At 40.4% G+C, this 20,848-nt stretch overlaps 1 protein-coding gene across 1 annotated transcript in view; it reads right to left on the reverse strand.

Annotated features, from left to right (window-relative positions):
- The window catches only part of CFH (complement factor H), a 272,806-nt gene that overhangs the window by 212,141 nt on the left and 39,817 nt on the right, over positions 1–20,848 (reverse strand). Inside the window, exons 2-4 of the mRNA XM_075833420.1 lie at positions 11,518–11,703; positions 10,587–10,692; positions 5,961–6,037 (exon numbers count right to left, since the gene is read on the reverse strand). Of these exons, the coding sequence (XP_075689535.1) occupies positions 5,961–6,037; positions 10,587–10,692; positions 11,518–11,703 (369 nt within the window). The remainder of the gene's footprint in view (positions 1–5,960; positions 6,038–10,586; positions 10,693–11,517; positions 11,704–20,848) is intronic.

Consider the following 20,848-nt stretch of genomic DNA (forward strand, 5'->3'; position numbering starts at 1 on the left):
TGTAGTCCTTTACAAGCCCTGGCAGCATCAAAACGGAGCTGCTTTACAGAGCTGGGAAACATAATGAAAAATGTATCCGTGGATATGCCATAATTAGGAAAAGCTCATAATTAGGAAAACCTGGTGAAATATCTGCTTATCACCACTCTATCTGTTGTAGTATGGAAACCACAACTCCCATACCAATTGGACTTGGAGTAGTCTAAAAATTGAACAGATTTATAGAATGGAAGAACTGCTCACAAATATCTCAGAATGTCACACCAAATACATTTCTATTTAGGGGACAAGGTTGATTTCCCCAAATACATTAAGTCGATCTATTCCTTTAAATCACATGTTTGCATTTAGTGAGTCTTAAAACCTTTAATCTAATCTTTCTGAGCTTGGTGGTTTAAGTGGCTTGTGAACTAAATTCGTTCCAGCTGAACAGCTGACGAGGGGGAAGGGGTTAACTGGACACAGATTCGTTCCAGCTGAACAGCTGACGAGGGGGAAGGGGTTAACTGGACACAGGTGGTATAAATTAGTCAGCAGACCTCATTTTGAGCTTGCTCTTTCTGAGCTTGGTGGTTTAAGTGGCTTGTGAACTAAGTGGAGTTCTAAAACCGGAGTTGAAAAGAGGAGTTGAAGCCCCAGTAAGTACTCTTCTTTTACTTTTGACAATTGTTCGCTGTTTTGGTGTAACTTGGATAATGGATAGCAAGATTGGAGGTTTTCTTCAGTGCACAGTTTGTCATATGTATACACGACTGGAGCCGGAGTTCCAGGGTGAATATCTCTGTGGCAGATGTGAGCATGTTGTTCACCTGGAAGCTCGTATTAGAGATCTGGAGGAGCAGAATGCAACACTGAGGAGGATAGACAATTTTGAGCGGAGCTTGCTGCTCACAGAGCATGCAGTTAGTGGGTTAGAACTGGAGGGTGAAGACATGGGTGAGCAGGATCAGGTAAGTAGCTGGGTTAATGTAGTTAGGGGCAGTAGAAAGGGGTCAAAGACAAGGAAGGCCGATCCGGTTTCTGGCATTCCAAGCAAAATTGCCAGGTTGGGTGATGATGCGAGGGTGTCAGTCTCAGAAAAGGCAGCCCTAGTGGATACTGATCTCCCTAACAGCCGGGAGAACAGCCCAGCTAGTAGTCGGTGGGATGGTAATGCAGGCAAGCCAAGACAATTGATAGTTGTAGGGGATTCTATAATCAGGAAGACGGATAGAATAATTTGTCGCCATGACCGCCTCAACCGAATGGTTTGCTGTCTCCCTGGTGCCAGGGTTCGGCATGTGGTGGAACGGGTGGACAAATTGCTGGGAGGGGCTGGTGATGATCCAGCTGTCGTGGTCCATGTCGGTACCAACGACAGAATAAATGGTAGGTGGAGGAGCCTTAAGAATAATTTTAAAGAACTAGGCTACAAGCTGAAGGGAAGGACCTCCAAGGTTGTATTCTCAGGAATACTGCCTGTGCCATGCGCATCACAGGAAAGACAGCGGGAGCTTAGGGAGTTAAATGCATGGCTGAAGTCTTGGTGTAGAGGAGAAGGATTTGGGTTCCTAGAGCACTGGGCTGACTTTTCATTGGGGTACAAACTGTATTCTGCAGATGATTTGCACCTAAATGGAAGGGGGTCCGCTGTGCTGGGGGAGAGAATTCTAGCTGGGGTGGCGGAGTATTTAAACTAGGGCTGAGGAGGGAGGTCAATGTAGAAAAAAAAGGGGTAGCCAGGTTAGAGAGGGGTCAGACTATATTGGTGGGGGGAGAAACAGAATGTGGGGAGAGGACTAGACAACAAGATAAGGAGATCCTTTCGTTACAAAACATCAGTGTAAATAAAAAGGACCGATTAATGTCAAATCACATTTCTGATAATAAAAGTGAAAAACTGACAGGCAAGTTAAAGTGTATGTTCACAAATGCCAGAAGTCTAGCAAGCAAAATGGGGGAGCTGGAGGCCTTGATACTGGAAGAAAATATAGATATAGTTGGTGTTGCTGAAACATGGCTGGACTCTTCACATGACTGGGCTGTAAATCTACAGGGTTTTACACTTTTTCGTAAAGACAGGACAAATAGGAAAGGTGGTGGTGTATGTCTGTATGTGAGAAGTGATATGAAGGCGAGTGTGAAAGAGACAATAGTGGGTGAAGACTGTGAGGAGGTTGAAACCTTGTGGGTGGAACTAGAAAGGGAGGTAAACACTGAAAAAATTACTTTTGGTGTAATCTATAGACCCCCCAATATAACTGAGGAGATGGAAGGTCAGATATATAAACAGATGGAGCGGGCTGCACAGGCGGGTACTGTAGTGATAATGGGAGATTTTAATTTCCGGGATATTAATTGGTGTCATGGTTCGGCTTCAACTGCAAAGGGGAGACATTTCCTCAACCTGTTGCAGGAAAATTTTATGGGCCAGTTTGTGGAAGACCCGACTAGAGGTGAAGCTCTGTTGGATCTGGTCATTTCTAATAATGCAGATCTTGTTGGGAATGTCAATGTTCGTGAAAACCTCGGTAACAGTGATCACAATATAGTTACATTTTACCTATACTGTAAAAAACAAACGCAGGCTGGGAGGGCAAAAACATTTAATTTTAAGAAAGCCAATTTCCCCAGGATGAGGGCTGCAATTCAGGATATAGACTGGGAAGAACTAATGTCAAATAATGGAACAAATGATAAATGGGAGATTTTCAAATCTACTTTGAGTTATTATAGTGCAAAATTTATTCCTACAGGTAATAAGTATAAACGACTCAAATTAAACCCCACATGGCTTACACCTTCTGTGAAAGGGGCAATACATGACAAAAAAAGGGCATTTAAAAAATACAAATCTGAGGGTACAGCTCTAGCCTTTGTAAAATATAAAGAGCTTAATAAAATCTGTAAAAATGTAATAAAATTAGCAAAAATACAAAATGAAAGGCAGGTGGCCAAGGATAGTAAAACAAATCCTAAAAAATTCTTCAAGCATATAAATGCAAAAAAGCCAAGGTCTGAACATGTAGGACCCCTAGATAATGGTAATGGGGAGTTGATCACAGGGGATCAAGAGAAGGCAGAGTTACTAAATGGGTTCTTTAGCTCTGTATATACAACAGAAGAAAGAGCAGCTGATGTAGCCGGTGCCAGTGCTGTTAATATATCAGTTGATATACTGAATTGGATGAATGTAGAGATGGTCCAAGCTAAATTAAATAAAATAAATGTGCACAAGGCTCCGGGACCAGATGGGTTACACCCTAGAATTCTTAAAGAGCTTAGTTCAGTTATTTCTGTCCCCCTTTTCATAATATTCAGAGAATCTCTAGTGACTGGTATAGTGCCAAGGGACTGGCGCAGGGCAAATGTGGTGCCTATTTTCAAAAAGGGCTCTAGGTCTTCCCCGGGTAATTATAGACCAGTAAGCTTAACATCCATCGTGGGGAAAATGTTTGAGGGGCTATTGAGGGACTATATACAGGATTATGTGACAATAAATAGCATTATAAGTGACAGCCAGCACGGTTTTACTAAGGACAGATGTTGTCAAACTAACCTAATCTGTTTTTATGAAGAGGTGAGCAGAAGTCTAGACAGAGGGGCCGCTGTGGATTTAGTGTTTTTGGACTTTGCAAAGGCATTTGACACTGTCCCCCATAGACGCCTAATGGGTAAATTAAGGACTATAGGTTTAGAAAATATAGTTTGTAATTGGATTGAGAATTGGCTCAAGGACCGTATCCAGAGGGTTGTGGTCAATGATTCCTTCTCTGAATGGTCCCCGGTTATAAGTGGTGTACCCCAGGGTTCAGTGCTGGGACCACTATTATTCAACTTATTTATTAATGATATAGAGGAAGGGATTAATAGCACTATTTCTATTTTTGCAGATGACACCAAGCTATGTAATATAGTTCAGACTATGGAAGATGTTCATGAATTACAGGCAGATTTAAACAAACTAAGTGTTTGGGCGTCCACTTGGCAAATGAAGTTTAATGTAGATAAATGTAAAGTTATGCATCTTGGTACCAACAACCTGCATGCATCATATGTCCTAGGGGGAGCTACACTGGCGGATTCACTTGTTGAGAAGGATCTGGGTGTTCTTGTAAATCATAAACTCAATAACAGCATGCAGTGTCAATCAGCTGCTTCAAAGGCCAGCAGGATATTGTCGTGTATTAAAAGAGGCATGGACTCGCGGGACAGGGATGTAATAATGCCACTTTACAAAGCATTAGTGAGGCCTCATCTAGAATATGCAGTTCAGTTCTGGGCTCCAGTTCATAGAAAGGATGCCCTGGAGTTGGAAAAAATACAAAGAAGAGCAACGAAGCTAATAAGGGGCATGGAGAATTTAAGTTATGAGGAAAGATTGAAAGAATTAAACCTATTTAGCCTTGAAAAAAGAAGACTAAGGGGGGACATGATTAACTTATATAAATATATTAATGGCACATACAAAAAATATGGTGAAATCCTGTTCCTTGTAAAACCCCCTCAAAAAACAAGGGGGCACTCCCTCCGTCTGGAGAAAAAAAGGTTCAAGCTGCAGAGGCGACAAGGCTTCTTTACAGTGAGAACTGTGAATTTATGGAATAGCCTACCGCAGGAGCTGGTCACAGCAGGGACAGTAGATGGCTTTAAAAAAGGGTTAGATAATTTCCTAGAACAAAAAAATATTAGCTCCTATGTGTAGAAATTTTTCCTTCCCTTTTCCCTTCCCTTGGTTGAACTTGATGGACATGTGTCTTTTTTCAGCCGTACTAACTATGTAACTATGTAACTATGTAACTATGTAACAATTCTTTTCAAATCATAAAGATTCCTTTAAAAAAAAAAAAAAATTATCGTTATGATCATCTTTACGTTAGATGAATACAATGAGGCATATTTATTAATACTGTCTTAAATTTAGACAGCTTACAGCGAGACTAGATGTGCCAGATTTATTATAGTGGCTCATACTGTATGAATCTTTAGACACTTTGTTCAAACTTGGAGCCACCTTTTGATTGGCTAACTTTAAACCAAGTTTTTTGCACGAAAATTTTGGCCCACTTTAAACCTAACCCCCTTTTCACTACGTTGCGCTCTTTCCCCCTAAACCATTCCTACTTGTCGAGCGAGGCACAAAAAGTGTTTAATACCATTAAAGGGGTTGTCCACCATCGGACAACTGATGACCTATCCACAGGATAGGTCATCAGTATATGATCAATGCGGGTCCAATACCCAGACCCTGCACGATCAACTGCTCTGGATGCCTGTGTACACCAGATGTTATTGCACAGTATGTAGTGTACGGAGCCAGAAGCAGATGGCTCTGTATACTGCATAGCGGCTATGCTGCAGAACTGCAGCTGTGCTCCTATTCACTTGAATAAGAGCAGAGCTGCAGTACTGCAGCTCGGCCGCTATTTTGTGATGGTGCCATTTGCTTCTGGCAGCCTGGAGGCAGCTGGAGCAGCTTACCGGTTGTCAAACCCCCACCAATCATATACTGATGACCTATCCTGTGGATAGGTCATCAGTTGTCAGGTGGTGGACAACCCCTCAAATAAATGAGGCACACACGTGTGCCAGAATTCTGGATCAATTTGAAACCAATTTCTGGCACATTCTGAATAGTAAATCCGTTCTAATGTGCTCACTGAATGGTTTGTTGATGCAATTTTCTGGCAACTGAAAGGTATTGTTTAACAATACACCTCCATCATATACAGTAGTACAAAAGTATGTGCCTTATGGTCACTTATTTAGAGTGCTCCTACAATGATGTTGTCTTGTCTGTACACTCCCTCCCATCCTCCGATATGTTCTCATTCTTACACAATTTCTATGCATTTAGACTTTAATTTCTATGTAAAGTTTTTAAAAGAAGAATAAATAAAATCAAAAGTATTGAAGAAAACTTGTTGGTGATACAACATCTTGTGCACTACAAACAAGCTTTTTAAGATATCTAACTTTACCTTCACAATGAGGAGGGTAGTTGCTCCACCCACTAGCTGTGCACTGTCGTGTTTTTTCTTTGCTCACCATCCGATACCTAAAAAAAAATTAAAATGTAAAATGCCTAAAGTGGTTTAAAAATAAAATGTAGATTGATTTGATGTGGAAGAACATAGCATAAATTATATATAACATGGCATAAACTATATACTGTATATATAATATATATGTAATACAATGCATTCGGAAAGTCTTCCGAACCTTTAAATTTTTGTTATGTTGAGGCCTTGTGCTAAATTTTAAAAAATTAACATTTTTCCTCAATACCCCATAATGACAAAGTGAGAACAAATTGTAATTATTATTTTTTTTTAAAAAATGAACAACTCAAATTTCACATTGACAAGCAATCAGACCCTTTACTCACTACTTCGTTGAAGCACCTTTGGCAGCGATAACCGCTTCCAGTCTACTTGGGTATGATGCCACAAGGTTTGCACACCTGGATTTGGGGATTTTCTGTTGTTATTCTTCTCTGCTGATCCTCTCAAGCTCTGTCAGGATGGTTGGGGACCATCGGACAGCCATTTTCAGGTCTCTCCAGAGATGTTTGATTTGGTTCAAGTCAGGGCTCTGACTAAGCCACTCAAGCACATTCACAGAGTTGTTCCTAAGCCACTCCTGTGTTGTCTTGGCTAGGGGTCATTGTATTGTTCTAAGGTGAACCTTTGGCCCAGTCTGAGGTTCAGAGCACTCTGGATCAGGTTCTCATTAAGAATCTCTGTACTTTGCTTCATTCATCTTTCCCTCAACCCTGACCCATCTCCCTGTCCCAGTTGCTGAAAAATACCCCCACAGCATGATGCTGCCATCACCATGCTTCAGTGTAGGGATGTTACTGGGCAGGTGATAAGCAGTGCCTGGTTTCCTCCAGACATGACGCTTAGCATTAAGGCCAAAAGTTCAATCTCGATTTTATCAGACCACAGAATCTTGTTTCTCACAGGCTGAGAGTCCCTTAGGTGCTATTTTGAAAACTCCTAGTGGTCTTTCATGTTTCTTTTACTGAGGAGAGGCTTCTTTCTGGCCACTCTGCCATAAAGCTCAGATTGGTGGAGCGCTGCAGTGATGGTTGACTTTCTGGAAGTTTTTCCCATCTGCACACAGGATCTTTGGAGCTCAACCAGAGAGACCATTGCGTTCTTGGTCACCTCTCTTACCAAGGGCCTTCTCCCCCAATTAACAGTTTAGTGGGGTGGCCAGCTGTAGGAAGAGTCCTGGTTGTTCCAAACTTCTTCCATTTAAGAATAATGGAGGCCACTGTGCTCTTGGGAACATTCAGTGCAGCAGAAGTTTTTTTTGTACCCTTCTCCAGATCTGTGCCTCCACAGAATCCTGTCTCTGAGCTCTACCGGCAGTTCTTTCCTCCTCATGGCTTTGTTTTTCCTCTGATATGCATTATCAGCTGTGAGACCTTATGTAGACAGGGGTGTGTCTTTCCAAATCATGTCCAATCAAATGAATTTACCACAGGTGGACTCCAATCAAGGTGTAGAAACATTTCAAAGATGATCTAGGGAAATGGGAGGCCCCCGGAGCTAAATTTCAAGTGTCATAGAACAGGATCTGAATACTTATGTCCATATGAAATTTGAGATTTTCATTTTTAATAAATTTGCGTTTGAGTTTATCTAGGTATCCTGATTCAGGATCAGAAATGTAAAATCCACACAATTTGGCAACATCATTATTGAGTCAATTCAAATCTAGACATTACAAAACATAAATGCTGCATACTGTATCTATTGGAATATTTGAACAATAATTACTAAACTCTTATGTGAAAAGTAGAATCTACAGTGAAATGCTGAATATTTATGATGGACTCTGTTAGTATGATTACAAGTTAGAAGTGGCAGCAGGAATGGATGTTTTGTCCTTTGAAGTTTTCCACAGATACAATGTGTTACTGGAGGAACTTCCTAAAGTACTGAATTATGTGCAAAGATTATGAAAGTCTTTCAACTAGTATGTATGAGTCATTGATTGTGCTAATATGTAAACCTGAAAAATATATGTGACTATGTGACTATGTGACTATGTGACTATGTGACTCATATTGGCCAATCTCCATGATCAATAAAGATACAAAGATTCTTGCAAAGTTATTGGGAGGGAGATTAAGTAAGGTTATGTCAAACATCACATATGAAGATTTTTGAGGGTTAGATCATCAGCTGATAATATAAAAAGTTTGCTGCCCAATTTGGTGGTGGAGTCAGACAACACTGTTGACAAAGTGCTCCTTTCATTGGATGTCAAAAAATTATTTAATTTCTTAGAATGGGCTTACTTATGGGAAATTTGTGGGACTGTTCAGTTTTCAAATCAACTTTATTAAATGGTTGAATATAATTTAAAAAGCGCTGCGTGTCGCTGTATCTGTAAATGGAGAAATTTCTTCCACCTTACATTTGGGTAAAGGTATCCGTCAGGGCTGCCATCTGTTGCTGATGTTGTGTGTTTTTTAGTAGTACAATTTGGTCAATACATTCGATGTTTATGTGTGGAAAAACACCAAAATGTATAGATAATTTGTAAAAATTTGCATTTTTATAAATTTAATTATATCTGCTTATAACACAGATAGTATTACCAAACAATAGAGTTACTAGTTTACATTTCCTTTATGTCTACTTTATGTTGGCATCGTTTTTTAAACATCCTTTTATTTTCTAGGACGTTACAAGGCTTAGAACTTCAGCAGCAATTTCTCACATTTTCAAGAAAATTTCAAAAGCCTTTTAGGTACTAGTTCAGGTCTGAAGTGGCTTTGAGGGGCCTATATATGAGAAACCCCCTATGAATCATCCCATTTTAATAACTGCACCTCTCAAAGTATTCATTACAGCATTTAAAAAGTTTCTTAACCCTTTAGGCGTTTCACAGGAATTAAAGCAAAGGACAGGTTAAACTTTTTTCAATTCCGTTTTAATCCACTTTGTATTCTGTAATACAGAGGATTTTACCAGAGAAACGCAACTCAAGATTTGTTTTTTAGAAATATCCCACGGGTGGCCCTAGTGTGCTAATGTGAAGCTCAGGCCTCAGAAGTAAAGAAGCACTGAGTGGCTTTTGGAGCGCAGATTTTGCTTGGTAGTAGTTCTGTTTTGGGTTTTTGCTGGTATTTCAGTTTATAATGTGGGGGCATATGTAAGCTGAGCAGAGTACATCAGGGCATAATAAGAGGGTATAATAATGTGGTAAATAAATAATAATCCACAGATGTTTGGCCAGTGTCGCACTGATAAATGGTGCCCAATCGTATCCGCTTTTGGAACAGACTGCACATTTTGTGTCGTCATATTCTGGAAACCAGAACCTTTTTATTTTTTTGCCAATCGAGCTGTGTGTGGGCTTATTTTATCCAGGACAATCTGTAGTTTTTATTGGTACCATTTTGGGGTACATGCAATTTTTCAAATCACTATTTATTCAATTTTTAGCAAGCATGGTGACCAAAAACCAGCAATTCTGAAAATGTTTTTTTATACTTTCTTTTTCACAGTGCCTAACAGACTTCCATACTTGGCATACAGGAGGCCACTGTTAGGCCTCCTGTTGCCAAAACAGCAATCGGTGCCCCCGCGATTGCATCACGATGTTATCGCATGTGTGCCGATCGGCAAGTAAATTCCCTCCCCGGCTCTTTGTGCCGGGTAACCATGTTTCTATGCTGTGATTGGTCAGTCACTACTGACTGACCAATCACAGTGATCCCGGGCGGCGCCGGACCATGATTGATCCCCTGCTATATCATAGTGACTATCGGCTGTCTCTGACAGTCAATATCTCTGTTCTGCCACCATGTGTTTTGACGTGATGATAAAAATAAAGCCATGACATAATTGTACTTCATGGTGCCTTAAGGCAGTGCAAACCATGACGTACATTTGCATCATGGTGTCTTAAGGGGTTAAAGGGAACCTTTCCACAGCTTTATGCTGCCCTTGATAGCTTTTTCCCTATTCACAGTAATAGGGAGAGAGAAAGCTGTCAATCAGCAGCGGCTGGGTAGTGTAGCGGCAGCTCATGAATACACTGGACTCCTTCCCAGTGTTGGCATCTGGCTGTGCACGACTTTTTACATTCTGTTTAATGAAAGGTAGGGAAACAGCCAAGAAAGTGCTCCTCGGCTGCGTCTGTAACAACCATACAACAGATTGAAGGGAGCCGGGCATATGCGCGGCCCCCTCTCAACTTATCACCGTCTGGTGACCCCCATTCTCAATAAAAGTGCTGATCCCAGCTCTCGGACCCGCATCTATCAGACATTAATGGCATATCCTGTGGATTTTCCATAAATGTCGAAGATGGGAAAACCTCTTTAACAAAAATCACTTAACTATCACACATAAGTGACAGACTGATGGAATCAGCGTGTCTGTCACTACTTTAATTGTAAAGGAAAGAGGGCTTCATTTTTGTTTCTATTTTCCCTGCAACTTTCCTTATTCCTGTATACTATGGTATATGTCTGTATGTTATTATAATTTCTGATTTTTTTAGATTATAAATGCAAAATAAAATGGTAGGAGGTGGCTGCATTTATGTAGCTGAAAGTGCTTAACATGGATTTAACTCACCCGTCGTCACAATAGTAGTCAACAACAGCTCCGAAAATGAATGACTCCTCATTTTTTAAGTTAAATGATCCAAATTGGATATCACCTGGATGCCCACAGGATTTTTCTGGATATCAAATAAAAAAAAAAAGATGCATATTATTCACAGTTGTAATCACACTTTATGGTTTGAAGTTTATTTAGTGGCTTTTGCATTATACTCTTTGCTTATGTTCTCTCCTATGATTTTATGAGTGGTTACAGATGTTAAATTGTTGGGAAGAGGATTTTAAACATGTAACTGCGCAATGTAGCAATTATTATATATTTTTTAAAACAGGTAATGTTCTGCATCTCAAGGTTCTCTTGCATATTGGACAGGGTTTTACCACTATTTACTTCAAGGGGGAAAACCGTTGCATACAAAACAGCATGTAAAATGTAATTCTTATTGAGTACACAAGAACATCGCTGCCAAACTGTGTGTATTAAAAGGGAACCTGCATTGAAAATGTAATCTGCAGGCAGCATGTTAAAGAGCAAAAGGAGCTGAACTGATTAATATATGTTATTGTGGGAAAAGATTCAGTATAACTGATCTAAAGCTGTACAAAAATTGTTCAGGAATGGTTTGAGGAACATGACAAAGAGTTCAAGTTGTTGACTTGACCTTGAAAATTCTACAGATGTAAATCAAATAGAGCATCTGTGAGATGTGGGGGAAAATCTTGTCCGAAACATGGAGGTCCCACCTTGCAACTTCAGAGGACTTAAAGGATCTGCTGCTAGTGTCTTGGTGCCAGATACCTCAAGACACCTTCAGAAGTCTTGTGATGTCCATGCCTCAATGGGTCCAAACTTTTTTGGTTCACGAGGGGACATTCTTTTTCTATATATAATGCATTTTCTATAAGAAACAAATGGTTATAGCTGTGTTAATAGTAATACATACTTCTGCATTGACCCTTTGGATGAATATATGTCCATTTGCCATTTAAGCAATTCATCTTAAGCGATCCAAGACGACTAAATCCAGGGCGGCAAAGGTAAACAGCTTCTGTATATTTGGGGTATGAGTCCTTATCCCAGTCACCCTGCAATTCTGCTTCTGCCAGTCTCTCTGGCCTCGGGCATGAATCTAAATTAAGGTAAGGAAATTAAATTAAATAATCATCATTGCTAAAGAACCTTATACTAAGATACACAAGTATCATAGGTGACAATGTCATTAATAACTTGTAATGTACTGAAAATGTGCACTGATAGGACACACTGGTTAAAACTTTGTCACTACAGTATAAGCAGTTGTTGGGTGTCTCATCTGATAAACTTACTAAGGCTTTAGATTGCTGATCCCAAACTCTCCTTTCCGTGTCTTTTGAGTATTACGAGGAGGTGTTGAACTCTGTGACTGGTCTTTTGATCTTAGCCAGAGACCGCCCTGATTCATAGTAACATAGTTAGTACGATTGAAAAAAGGAATATGCCCATCAAGTTCAACCAAGGGATGGGAAATAGGAAAGGGATTCAGGTAAAAAAAATGTCATCCGATTTACTACACTCCTAAATTATTTGGGATGGGAAGACTTGCCTCCCCAGCTGCCCTCATTGCCTTGGTGCGGATGGCTCTTTTTTGCACATGTCCTGTTATCCTTGTATTTTGAGCAGAGTTTAGGGACATTATCGAAATTAAAGTAGGTCTCCCATGAGTGCTGAATCCCAAAGTATGTTTACTCATGCTGGTAGAGGACCTCATACAACCTATAGTTTCCAGATCTCTTATGATGCATCTCTTATTCTATGCCAAGAAAACCATTCTCGCACATTAGTAGCATCCCAGGGTCCCTACGCTGCAGGCGTGGATATTAATGGTCAATTCTACTCTACCTTTCCTTAAACGTATGTATGAGGCAAGAGGTAGCCGTGATAAGTTTGCTAAAATATGGTAAACTTAGTTAGCTAATCCCCTCACTAGCTCTTAGGCCCCCTGCACATGGCCGTAGCCGTAATCACGGTCCGTGATTACGGCCACGGACATACATCCACATTTGCGGGCCGTGCTCCCATTATAACGTATAGGAGCACGGTCCAAAAATAAAAAAAATAGGACATGTCCTATTTTTTGCGGATCCTTTCTACGGCCCGGACACTTTCCCGTAAATATACGGGAAGGTGTCCGTGGGCCATAGAAATGAATGAATACGAACTTTGATCCGCAATTACGCATAGGTAATTGAGGATCAAAATTAAAGTCGTGTGCATGGGGCCTTAGTGCTGAATTTGTTGGTCCTGAGAAATGCTGCCTCTGTTGACAGATACTGTTGTGTCTCCTTGACCTCTTAAACCTCATCTGTGAAATTACTATGGACTGTACTGCTCTTATGATTTGTGCATCTTGAAAAGCTGCTTCTCAGTTTTCTTGCTTTCTAAACATTCTTGTCTAATTATTACTGTGTGAATCCTTTTACTTTTATCATTTGGTTTACCTACTGTACTCAGGTGCATTTATAAAATGTGTTATACATGCTTCTTTTACTGTATACTCCATGTACCATTGTTTTATGAGGTCTTAATAAAAGTTACCTCTAAAAAAAAATAAAAAAATTGTTCAATGATTATACAATAAAAAGTGAAACAAGAGGAGTTGAAATGAGTAATGCAAAAGTCTGTAATTGGGGCCCCACCTACTATGCACCATTTATATTACTGGTGTCTTCAAAGATTGTACCAGGGCTCGGGTGCAACAGCTACCTCTGCACCCCTTATAGCTATGCCTCAGTCTGAGGAAATAAGTATAGAAAAAGTAGCTATTTTATATAGGCCAAAATCTAGAATGTCCATAAATCATAATGCTTCATGCACACGACCATGTGTGCTGGCCGGGTCCCGTCCGTGATCCATAGAAAGATAGGACATGTCCTGTCTGTCCACAGATCAGAAAGTCAGATCCGTTTTCACGGACCCGATTCACCCGCTCAAAACTATCGGGTGCCACTCAGATGCCGTGAAAAAAGGCCTGAGTGGCACTCGGTCGTGTGCAATGCGCATGAGAGTCTGTCGTTTGCAGGTGTTTGAATAATTTTTCCTGCAGCTGACACACTTATCACATTGTAATTTTTGTTGCCAAACGAAGGCCATTCATTCATATAGAAATATGACATCATTGCTGTCATCTACCCACAAGCTTTCACATAAATGAGCTGGAATACCAGAAGCAGCATTAGGACAAGCTCGGCACTATATCTATGCCCTATAGCCCTTTTGTTTTCTTAATCGATGATTAAACCCCCCGCTATTCCCTCATTCTAGACATATCCCATCAATGTTAAAATGCAGGAAAAAAATCTAATGACATCTAGAAGAAGAACAATAACTTAACGCTGTGAGAAATCTCTAAGGAATTCTAAATATTTGTTTTAATCTACAGTAAAAGCTCTTTGAGATGACCACCCAAATTTACATTGAAAAATGGTCTTCTTGATATATGAATCTGTTACAGAAAATCTGGTCTTTATAAAGGGTTGGTCTTTTGAAGAGGTTTCACTGTATATAGGACAAATTATGAAATCAACAATAAAGTTTTTAACCCCTTCCCGCTCCTGGACGTACTATAAGGTCATGGTAGCTGTATCGTTCGCGCTCCATGACCTAATAGTACGTCACGGGAGTAACGGCCATTTCGGCCGTCCTCCCGACACATACAGGAGCTGTGACTATGGCAACCGGACACCAAACAATGGCGTCCGGCTATGCCATAGACGGAAGCCTAGTGGGTCCTGACAAAGTCAGGACCCACTATGCTTGCTGTCAGTGAGTAGCTGACAGCTCTAATACACTGCACTACGCATGTTGTGCAGTGTATTAGAATAGCGATCAGGGCCTCCTGCCCTAAAGTCCCCTAGTGGGACAAAGTAATGAAGTAAAAAAAAAGTAAAAAAAAGGTGTGTAAAAATAAGAAAATAAAAGTATTAAAAGTAATAAAAGTAAAAATCCCCCTTTTTCCCTTATCAGTCCTTTATTATTAATAAATATAGATAAATAAACAAATAAACTATACATAATTGGTATTGCCGCGTCCGTAACGGCCTGAACTAGAAAATTATTTCATTATTTATCCCGCGCGGTGAACGCCGTAAAAGAAAATAATAATAAACCGTACCAGAATCCCAATTGTTTGGTCACTTCACCTCCCAAATGGAACAAAAAGAGATCAAAAAGCCGCATGTACCTAAAAATGGTAATGATTGAAACTACAGTTCGTTCCGCAAAAAATAAGTCCTCTCACGGCTTTATTGATGGAAAAATAAAAAAGTTCTGGCTCTTACAAAACTTATTTTATTGTGCAAACGCCATAAGACATAAAAACAACTATAAACATCTGGTATCGCCGTAATCATATCGCCCCGCAGAATAAAGTGAATATGTCATTTATAGCGCACGGTGAACGCTGTAAAAAAATAGAATAAAAAACAATAGTAGAATTGCTGTTTTTTAGTCACCACGCCACCTAAGAATGGAATAAAAACTGATCAAAAAGCCGCATGCTCCCCAAGAAAACTACAATGAATTCCTCAAGGGGTCTAGTTTCCAAAATGGTGTCACTTTTGGGGGGTTTCCACTGTTTTGGCACCACAAGACCTCTTCAAACCGGACTTTGTGCCTAATAAAAAAAGAGGCCTCAAAATCCACTAGGTGCACCTTCGCTTCGGAGGCCGGTGCATCAGCCCATTAGCGCATTAGGGCCACATGTGGGATATTTCTCAAAACTTCAGAATCTGGGCAATAAGTATTAAGTTGCGTTTCTCTGGTAAAACCTTTTGTGTTATAGAAAAAAATGGTATATAAAGGATTTTCTGACAAAAATAAATATGTAAATTTCACCTCTACTTTGCTCTAAATTCCCGTGAAACACCTAAAGAGTTCATAAACTTTCTAAATGCTGTTTTTAATGCTTTGAGGGGTCTAGTTTCTAAAATGGGCTGTTTGATGGGGGTGTCTAATATTTAGGCCCCTCAAAGCAACTTCAGAACTGCAGAACTGAGCTGGAACCTAAAAAAAAATAAAAATGAGGCAATACTTCACTTCTCCTAATGAGCATTGCCTACTCCAAGACGACCCCTGTTTTGACCGTTTCTATAAACGGAGACCCCTATTAGACCATTTCAGTGCCCGGTTTTCCCAAGCATACACCCCCGAGAATTGTATTTCTATTGATGAGTCCTTGGTACATTTTAAAGGGAGGCTTCAATTCCGCCAGTACCTGCCGGGTAAGAGGGCAAGGTATGGCGTGAAGATGTATAAGCTGTGCGAGAGTGCATCAGGACATACCTACAAATTTAGGATATATGAAGCGAAGGACACCAGTATGCAGCCCCCAGAATCCCCCCACCCCCTTACTGGGAGTTAATGCAAAAATTGTGTGGGATTTGGTGCACCCACTGCTGGACCAGGGTTACCACCTCTACCTGGATCATTTTTATACCAGCGTCCCACTCTTCAAGTGCCTCGCTTCCAGAAGTCCTGCGGCATGCGGCACTGGAAGAAGAAATCTGAGAGGCCTCCCTAAGACTCTGCAGGGCAAACACTCAGAAGGGATGAGAGCAGGGCACAATCTAGCAGCAACCTATTGTGTGTCAGATACAAGAGAGATGTCACACCAGTACCCATGTACCTGTACAAGGTACCAGTACAGAGACCCCCAAACCAGACTGCATCCTGGACTACAATAGGTACATGGGAGGGTTGGACTTGTCAGATCAAGTCCTGAAGCCCTACAGCACCATGCAGTGTGATATAAGAAGCTGGCCCGGGCACATCATACAAATGGCATTGTACAATGCGTACGTGCTACGTCGATGTACAGGCCAGAGGGGAAATTTCCTGGAATTTCAAGAGGTAGTTATCAAGAAACTCATTTTTAGGGACCAAGAGGGGGGGCACCCAGTACTTCTGGAAGCGAGGCCACACGCATCGTACCAGGGCAACACTTTCCAGGAGAAGTTCCCCAAACTGGCTAGAAAGGAAAAAGTCAAAAGAGGTACAAAGTCTGCTATAAGAGGGGGATAAGGAAGGACACAATATATCAATGTGACACGTGTCCTGAAAAACTAAGGCTCCGTATGAAAGAGTGCTTCAAAAAGTATCATACATCCCTAGATTTTTAATCTACCCCAGTTTTACTTACCCTGATGCACTCCGCACATCTTATCCCCCTCATCTTTCCCTTCTGAGCCCTGCTGTGTGCCCAGGCAGCTGATAGCCACATTGAGGGTATTGCCATACCCAGGAGAACCCACATTACAGTTTATGGGGTGTATGTCTTCGGTCAAAATGCTCACTACACCTCTAGATGAATGACTTAAGGGGTGTAGTTTTTAAAACGGGGTCACTTCTTGGGCGTTTCAACTGTACTGGTACCTCAGGGGCTTCTGCATACATGACTTCGCACCAAAAAATCCCCAGTAGGCCAAATGGTGGTCCTTTCCTTCTGAGCCCTCCCATGGGCCCAAACGTCAGTTTATCACCACATTGCCGCACTCAGGACAAATTGGGCAACAAAATGGGGTATTTTATTTCTTGTGAAAATTTTCAGCCAAAACTACATATTATTGAAAAAAAATAATTTTGTTTGAATTCCCAGCCCAATTCAAATACGTTATGTGAAAAAAACTATGGGGTGAAAATCGTCACAACACCAATAAATAAATTTCTTGAGGGGTGTAGTTTCCAAAATGTGGTCACTTCTGGTGGGTTTCCATTGCTTTGATACCTCTGGGGCTCTGCAAATGCGACATGGCACCCGAAAACCATTCCAGCAAAATCTGGACTCCAAAGACCAAATAGCGCTCCTTTCCTTCTGAGCCCTCCCATGGGCCCAAACGGCAGTTTATCACCACAAATGGGGTATTGCTGCACTCAAGAGAAATTGGGCAACAAAATCGAGTATTTTATTTCTTGTGAAAATAAGAAATTTTGAGCTAAAACTACATATTATTGGAAAAAAATATATTTTTTTTAAATTCCAAGCCCAATTCAAATAGGTGCTGTGAAAAAACTGTGCTATCAAAATGGTAACAACAACAACAACAACAACAACAATCATAAATGAATTCCTTGAGGGGTGTAGTTTCCAAAATGGTGTCACTTCTGGTGGGTTTCCATTGCTTTGATACCTCTGGGGCTCTGCAAATGCGACATGGCACCCAAAAACCAATCCAGCAAAATCTGCACTCCAAAGAACACACAGCGCTCCTTCACTTCTGAGGCCAACCATGGGCCCAAACGGCAGTTTATCGCCACAAATGGGGTATTGCTGCACTCAGGAGAAATTGGGCAACAAATTGGGGTATTTTGTTCCTTGTGAAAATAAGAATTTTTTATCAAAAATGACATCTTATTGGAAAAAATTTCATTTTTTTTATTTCACAGCCCAATTCAAATACGTGCTGTGTAAAAACTGTGGGGTCAAAATAGTAACAACAACCATAATTGAATTCCTTGAGGGGTGTAGTTTCTGAAATGGGGTCACTTTTGTGGGATTCCTACTGTTTTGGCACCTCAACACCTCTTTAAAACTGGCATGCTGCATAAAATATATTCTAATAAAAAAGAGGTCTCAAAATGTACTAGGTCCTTCTTTGCTTCTGGGGCTTGTGTTTTAGTCCACGAGCGCACTAGAGACACATGTGGGAAATTTCTAAAAACTGCAGAATATGGACAATACATATTTAGTATTGTTTCTCTGGTAAACCTTCAATGTTACAGAAAAAAATTGAATACAATTGAAATTCAGCAAGAAAAATGAAATTTCCAAATTTCACCTCTACTTTGCTTTAATTTCTGTGAAATGCCTGAAGGGTTAAATAAACTTTCTAAATGCTGTTTTGAATACTTTGAGGGGTCTAGTTTTCAAAATAGGGTGTTTTATGGGGGTTTCTAATACATAGGCCCCTCAAAGCCACTTCGGAACTGAACAGGTACCTTAAAAAAAAGGCTTTTGAAATTTTCTTAGAAATATGAGAAATTGCTGTTTATGTTCTAAGCCTTGTAACATCCAAGAAAAAGAAAAGAGTGTTCAAAAAACAATGCCAATCTAAAGTAGACATATGGAAAATGTGAACTAGTGACTATTTTGGCTGGTATAACCGTCCGTTTTACAAGCAGATGCATTTAAATTCTGAAAAATTCTATTTTTTATAAATTTTCTCAATATTTTGACATTTTTCACCAATAAATACTGAATATATCGTCCAAATTTTACCACTAACATAAGCCCAATGTGTCACGAGAAAACAATCTCAGAATCGCTTGGATAGGTTTAAGCATTCCGACGTTATTACCACATAAAGTGAAATATGTCAGATTTGAAAAATGGGCTCTGAGCCTTAAGGCCAAAACAAGGCTGCGTCCTTAAGGGGTTAATGAAAATTGTCTGAATACCAGTTTTCCTGAAATCCTTTTCAGTTCAACCCCATTCCACATTTGGATATAATATTATGTTCTAATTGAGGTGTTTTGACTGCAATAGGACCTAACAGTATGTCAGTAGATGGCATAGGCACAGTGAGATAATCAACAGCGGGTGCAGGTTGTAGTGTACAGTCAGCATCCAAGTCTAATGTCTGGGATTCAAAAGAACTCTGTTACTGGTCATTTAACCTCTTAGAGGACATGTTGAAAAGCCGTTACAGTATCTTAATGGTTAGACAAAGGGAGGAGGCTCCTTCTGTTACCCTATTGGCATCCTGCAATACCAAAAACATCAATAGATCATATTGTGATGTCCCGTAGAGAGTCCCCCTAGTGTGAGAGGGAGAAAAAGAGAGAGAGCGACCATATGCATATTCAATGTTTAACCCCTTTGGGGACATAGTCTGCAATCTGAATATATCTATTCAAGTTCCTTCCTTCTGAGAACGAACTCCCTATTCCCACCCCATCTCATGGTGGCTACAGAGTTAATCATTTTAAAACGTAGCTGAGAAAAACTGTTTGCAATCTACAAAATGTTTTCATACAGGTAAGTCTCGGCTCTAAGGGTATGTTCACACGCAGTGTTTTCAGACGTAATTCGGGCGTTTTACACCTCAAATTACGCTTTAAAAAATGGCTCCATTACGCCCACAAACATCTGCCCATTGCTTTCAATGGGTTTTATGGTGTTCTGTTCCCACGAGCCTTAATTTTACGAGTCGCTGTCAAAATACGGCGCGTAAAATGATGGCTCGTCAAAAGAAGTGCAGGACACTTCTTGGTATGTTTTTGGAGGCGGTTTTCATTGACTCCATTGAAAAACAGCTCCAAAAACGTCCGTAAAATACCCTGCGAAAAAGCGAGTTGCTACAAAAACGTCTGAAAATCAGGAGTGGTTTTCGCCTGAAAACAGCTCCGTATTTTCAGACGTTTTTAGTCACTGCGTGTGAACATACCCTTAGTGTTGATATTAGATTTATGATTTCTCATTCTAAGGGTCACTTCTGTAGTGGTCTCTCCAACATACAGGGTGGGCCATTTATATGGATACACCTAAATAAAATGGGAATGGTTGGTGATATTAACTTCCTGTTTGTGGCACATTAGTATATGGGAGGGGGGAAACTTTTCAAGCTGGGTGTTGACCATGGTGGCCATTTTGAAGTCGGACATTTTGTATCCAACTTTCGTTTTTTCAATGGGAAGAGGGTCATGTGACACATCAAACTTATCAAGAATTTCACAAGAAAAACAATGGTGTGCTTGGTTTTAACGTTACTTTATTCTTTCATGAGTTATTTACAAGTTTCTGACCACTTATAAAATGTGTTCAAAGTGCTGCCCATTGTGTTGGATTGTCAATGCAACCCTCTTCTCCCACTCTTCACACACTGATAGCAACACCGCAAGAGAAATGCTAGCACAGGCTTCCAGTATCCGTAGTTTCAGTTGCTGCACATCTCGTATCTTCACAGCATAGACAATTGCCTTCAGATGACCCCAAAGATAAAAGTCTAAGGGGGTCAGATCGGGAGACCTAGGGGGTCATTCAACTGGCCCACGAAGACCAATCCACTTTCCAGGAAACTGTTCATCTAGGAATGCTCGGACCTGACACCCATAATGTGGTGGTGCACCATCTTGCTGGAAAACTCAGGGAACGTGCCAGCTTCAGTGCATAAAGAGGGAAACACATCATCATGTAGCAATTTCAGATATCCCGTAACCTTGAGGTTTCCATTGATGAAGAATGGCACTTTGAACACATTTTATAAGTGGTCAGAAACTTTTAAATAACTCATGAAAGAATA

This window comes from Rhinoderma darwinii, chromosome 7 (assembly GCF_050947455.1).
Source record: "Rhinoderma darwinii isolate aRhiDar2 chromosome 7, aRhiDar2.hap1, whole genome shotgun sequence".
Lineage (NCBI taxonomy): Eukaryota > Metazoa > Chordata > Amphibia > Anura > Rhinodermatidae > Rhinoderma > Rhinoderma darwinii.